Genomic DNA, 5,573 nt, shown 5'->3' with positions numbered 1-5,573 from the left:
GGGATTTTTCTTTTGGTTGCCTGCGTTTCTTTCTGTAATCGACCATATGATACATAATACACAGCCTTGCATTCCCCGTTGTATCCTCTCTTGTCCCTTTCTCTTTCTATTGTTTTAGTAAAGTACAGAGGGCCTTACAGAGATCACTAAAATAAGAGTCAAAGAGGCAAATAAAAAATCCATATGTGTCTGTTTCTGTCGTTATCATAAATTCATTCATCCTATCAAATATTTCCCTGCCCTTTTGGATTGGTTCACCCCAGCTGCACTCTAGCCGCTAGGCTGCAGGAGCATTGGCCGCTGTCCGCCCCCTCTCTGTCTCCGTTAGAGAGCGAGAGAGAGAGAGAGAGAGAGCGAGAATGAATGTAAACCAGACTGGTCTTCCTTAGGCCTGATTGGTTGATTCCATGCCTAGCGGTTTTGTCCTTGAGAATGTGCAGACACGGGGCAGATAATGTTCTGACACCAGAAACTCTAAACCCGGGGCAGATCAACACTTACTCTATTCTCCTTTTCTCTTCTTATACCGTCACACTAGCCGGATATGCAGATTGAATATGCAATGTATGTGTGCGTGTGTGTGTGTTTCCGCGTGCGTGTGTATTTGTGCGCGTCCGTTAGCCTGCAAGTGAATGCATTATAACTGCCTATTTGCGTGTAGCAGCCTATTTGGTGTGTGTTTTCAACTTTGTTTTTGTTCATTTGGAAGAACTAAAGTTGATGTCATACTTGTGTTTTGTGTGAAACTATGAAGTGGGAGGACATTGAATATTTTGTACGTTTTTCTAATGTCTGTTCGGGGCTTTAGTCAGCCCACAGCCATCCTCACATGCCCTATTGGAAAAGCACGGGGAGCGCGGGGTAAATGCACATGACATAATTTGACTCGATCAAATACATCTATTTTATTTATTATATTGTCGCCTGTAAATTTGAATATTTAGACCCGCTGTCAGTCTTGGCCATTGCAAGGTCAAACGTCTAATTTTACCGTGCTTTCTGCACGTGCAGCGGCGGTGTTTTGCAGAAGTCAGCAGGGCTGCAGCCCGCGTAGTCTCCCCGCTGCAGGGAACCAGCGCGCGGCTCGCGGCGGCGCAGCGTGAACACACGGCGGACCAATGACCTGTGAGCTCGTGTGTTCTGGTAAGAGCTAAATGAGGAGCCTGTTTGAATCTCGGAATGACATGCCGCGAGTATAGGAATGTACCTCCATATTGTGTCTTAACTATAACCTATTATGTAATGGAAATTATTAAAGATAAAATGTGCACTACATTGCACACCATTTAACAAATTATTGTGAACTGAGTGTGTGTGTGTGTGTGTGTGTGTGTGTGTGTGTGTGTGTGTGTGTGTGTGTGTGTGTGTGTGTGTGTGTGTGTGTGTGTGTGTGTGTTTGTGTCTGTGTGTGTGCAAGAATTAAAGTGCGCCACGTTGTATTCTGATTGAGTGATTGAGAGCTAAGTATAAAAAGTCCGAGAGATAATAGATGCCATTTCAATGACTTTAATAAGCAAAATAGGAAACAATTTCTTCCAAAAACAACAGAAAATAAGACAAAACAGAAACCAGCCTGAATGGAACTACAACAGTTCAAATTTAAGTTGTTTTACTCTTATTTATATAAACAGGATTGAAAATTGATCCCCATCATCGCAAAGTACATGGAATTGCTAAAAACAGAACAACAACCCGCTGCTGCAGTTTCAATTTGATTTCAACACAGTTGAATCAGTAACAAACCAAAGATTGTTAAATGCATGACTTTCCAACAATAGTTTCAAATGCAAGCACCATGCTTATTTGATATGATCTGAAAGTTCGTTAATTTAAATCATTAAAATAAAAACTTTAACTATGCATCTGGCCAGCAGAACCAGAATCATCAACAATAAAACAAACAAAAAAATGTATTACATAACATACACAGAGTTTTCATTTTGAAACTTTGTACAACCTCTTTCCCCTTTTTTAACTGACCGGCAGAGAAAAAAATCAGGAAAACACAGCATCAATAGTTTTACAATGTATCACAAATGCATGCGTTATCTAAATACCTGTTGACTGGAGCCTAATGCTAAATCCCTGACATAGGTTAGTCGACGTTTTGGTAGCGGTGTGTTTTGTCAAGTTTGTGTGTGTGTGTGTGTGTGTGTGTGTGTGTGTGTGTGTGTGTGTGTGTGTGTGTGTGTGTGTGTGTGTGTGTGTGTGTGTGTGTGTGTGTGTGTGTGTTGACAACATGAGGTGGTCCCGCTGTAGCACAGGTGACTCTGAAGGATGCGCCATCATAACGAGTGAATGAGATCATTCTGACGGTGTGTGTGATGTGGTCAGGGTGCCGCAAGAGTTATAGCAGGCTGCACATCTCATTCGAATTAGTGGTGGCAGGAGTGGACAGCCACGTTTAATTAAAGGTATGATTGTGTCTAATTGATAATTGAGTAGCCTATTTTATGAACAATTTAACAATCACTTGGTGCGGTGTCAGGCCGTTTAAAACTGTCGCGTCCTTCTGCATCGCAAGGCAGTAGTAAATGTGAGTCTAAAATGATCCTAAAATGTCTACAATTATTGGTTTTGCTTAATAATCACGTAGCATTTGATGAATTCCTGGAGGGGGGTTTGCACAAAATCCAAAATGAAAACTTGAAATAGTTAACCAAAAGTGCACTTGACACACAAAGTTTGTTGTATTTAAATGCAACTGAAAAAATGCCCACATCTCTCAATCAATATCCCAAGTGAAAAAAATATATATAGAAAAACACAACACAAAGAAAGAAAGAAGTTCAAACCAGCCTCCTCAATCTTGGTGTGCAGTTTTTTTTGCGGTTGCATAATATTTACAAGCCAAAAGAAACCTCCACCACTGCACCGGCAGTCCTGCTGTTCTACGCCCGTTGCATTACTCGTCTAACCCCCAAACTATGGAGAAGCGCAATCAACAACATGCTCTTAATATACACGAGAAGATGAAAAGTACAAAATAGAAATTATTACCATACATGTCCAGCATGCAGGATTAATATTTAATGCAGATTTTTTGTTACACTATATATTCGAATATAACCAAGCAGGCAATAAATCAATGAGATGTTGCATAAATTGTAGGGATTGTTTGACAGAAGTGAAGTTTGCATAATGTAAGAGTCCTGCTTTTGGGCGAATCTCTTGGATTACAGATATACGGGGGGGGGGGGGGGGGGACTTTTGATTGAGTCTCCCAACTTTTCTCTGCGTTGCTTCGCAGGCTGCATGAGAACGAGGCCTGCTTTTTAACAACGTGTCATCTTTTTGAAGAACCAAAAAACAGACAAAGTGGCATATTCTTTTGTACACTAAGCAACTAATCTACAAAGATCCGTGGGACCAAACAAACATCCCGCAACGCTCTTTGTATCTCGGTTGTCCCGCGGATGACGAGATGAGTATATATGGAAATAGTATTTGATGTATTATTCTTCTATTATGAATATAATCTCCCGTTATTAGTAGAACCATAAACAGGTGTGGAAGGGTGGGTTGGTTATTATTCATTGTTCATCAGCATCGTTTTTGGGGGGTGGAGGGATGAAGAGAGTCACAAAAAAAAAGGCTTCTACAACTCACATGAAGAACTCGGGGGAAGACGGGTTGTCGCTCGTCGACCCGGCCTCCCGAAACCCGCTGCCGGCCCCCGGGCCCGTCAGCTTCTCGCACTTGAGTTTGTAGGCGTCCCTCTCCCGCGCCAGCCGGTGGATCTCCGCCTTGAGCTGCTCCACCTGGTTCATCAGCTGCGTCTTCTCGTTCTCCAGCACGTGTTTCTGCTGCACCCGCTTGAAGCGGCAGGATTGCGCGTAGCCCCGGTTCTTCAGGGTCCTCCTCTTCTGCTTCAGACGGATCACCTCGTCCTTGGTGAATCCCCGCAGGTGTCTGTTGAGCTCCCGCACCGACATGGACACCAGCTGGTCGTCGGAGAAGCGGTCCTCCACGTTGCCGGAGCCGTGGTGGCCCGACTGGCTCATGTGTTGATGGTGGTGGTGGTGGCGGTGGTGGTGCAGGGGCTGGTGCTCGTCCGGTGACATGGGGGACGGGCTGTCGGATTCCTGGCTGTGGTGATGGTGGTGTTGGTTGTGGGACGGGTGGCTGTGCCCTCCCAGGTCGTCGGAGTGGTGAGGGATGCCGACGGCGTACGGGTGGTGGTGGTGGTGCTGGGGATGGCCGTGGTGCGTGTTGTGGTGGTGGTTGTGCGGGCCCCCCCTGTAGCCCTCGAAGCTGCCCTGTTGCTGGAGCTGCTGCTGGGCGTGCGGGGGAGGCGGGTGGCCGTGGCCCGTGGCGCCGATCAGGGCCTCCACCGCGTCCTCCGGGGTCAGACTCAGCGTCTGGGGGTCCATCTGCTGGTGGTAGCCGTTGTTGGGCATCCAGTAGAGCTCCTCCAGGTGGTTCTTCTGCTCCGCGGGGCTGAAGCTGGGCGACGAGGGCACCGAGCTGCAGGGCGTGCTGATGGGGGTTGAGGACACGGAGCCCTGGGGTTGGAGGCGGTTACACTGGCGCACCCCGGCGCGCTCCAGCCCGGCCAGGCCTTCCTTCTTCACGTCGAACTTCATCAGGTCAAAGTCGTTGACGTATTCCAGAGCCAGAGGACTGTTGGGCAGCTCGGCGGGCATGTTCATCTCAGTGCTCATGGTGCTACTGCTGCAGCTGCTGAGTCTTTTTTGTGCAGATGTGCAAAGGGGTGCAGGTCGAGCGACGCACAGAGCGACTTGCCGTTCAACGGTTCTTCTCTCCTTTCTTGTCTCATGCAATAGTTCTTATAACTCCCCCACCGCTGCGCACCAGTTTGGTGAAAGCATGAGACGCTGTGCGACGGGGCACAGGGAAAAAAAGAAATGCGAGAAAAAGTAAAGAGGCAAAGTTTAAAACTTAATGCTCTTCTAACGACATCGGAATTTGCGTCATGTAGCCCACTTCAGCAGGACTAATCTGGCAACACAGACCAGGGGCAGGAGGTAGCACGTATACAATCTCAGTCTCTTCAGTAGAAGTGTATTCGCCGAGGGGAAGAAGAAGAAAAAAAAGACATAAATTAAAAAAGAAACACCACGTATAAGCGACAAAGCAAAAGGCACCAGTCCCCTCCGGAAAAAAAAGCTTCTTCTGTGTCGTTATAAGTCCTTTTCGCCAGGAAAATAAACAACGTGGAGAGAAATAAGCAAAAAGCGTCAGGCGTCTGAATATGCTGAGAAGCAGCTTTCCAGCTCTGCACCGCAGAGATTCAGGCTCGCTTCTCGGACTAACTCACTACCGAGTATCCAGCAGACTGCGCCCGGCCGCCCCGCGCTCCTTTATCCTTATAGCGCGCAGTGACGTCGCACGGGAGGGCTGGTGCCTACGCGCGGTCCGCTCCAATGGGAAACGTCCAATTGGAGTGAAAAGGAGAAGGGGGCTGGGATAGAGGGGACGAGGGGAGGGACCGCCTTTTGACAGATACAGACAGTCAGCTGACTGACTTGAGGTAAAGGCACATATCGAGATGAGTTCACTTTACAAGCATCACGCCTCGTTGAAGCCCCGCGTTCAACGCGTAATTCATC

At 47.2% G+C, this 5,573-nt stretch overlaps 1 protein-coding gene across 1 annotated transcript; it reads right to left on the bottom strand.

Annotated features, from left to right (window-relative positions):
- Positions 1-3,203: 3,203 nt before the first annotated feature.
- Positions 3,204-5,297, bottom strand: LOC311371104 (transcription factor MafB-like). Its single transcript, XM_084489334.1, has one exon. It carries the CDS (start codon positions 4,662-4,664, stop codon positions 3,606-3,608), a length of 1,059 nt encoding a protein of 352 aa, XP_084345460.1. The 5' UTR covers positions 4,665-5,297; the 3' UTR covers positions 3,204-3,605.
- Positions 5,298-5,573: the final 276 nt, after the last annotated feature.

The sequence above is a fragment of the Micromesistius poutassou genome (genome assembly GCF_964030765.1).
Source record: "Micromesistius poutassou genome assembly, contig: SCAFFOLD_6535, whole genome shotgun sequence".
Lineage (NCBI taxonomy): Eukaryota > Metazoa > Chordata > Actinopteri > Gadiformes > Gadidae > Micromesistius > Micromesistius poutassou.
The sequence above is the reverse complement of the archived record's forward strand: the minus strand, read 5'-3'. Positions and strand labels throughout refer to the sequence as shown.

What these genes read in the sequence shown, in the direction of transcription:
- LOC311371104 (XM_084489334.1), bottom strand. Translation starts at nt 4,664, where the DNA reads ATGAGCACTGAGATGAACATGCCCGCCGAGCTGCCCAACAGTCCTCTG.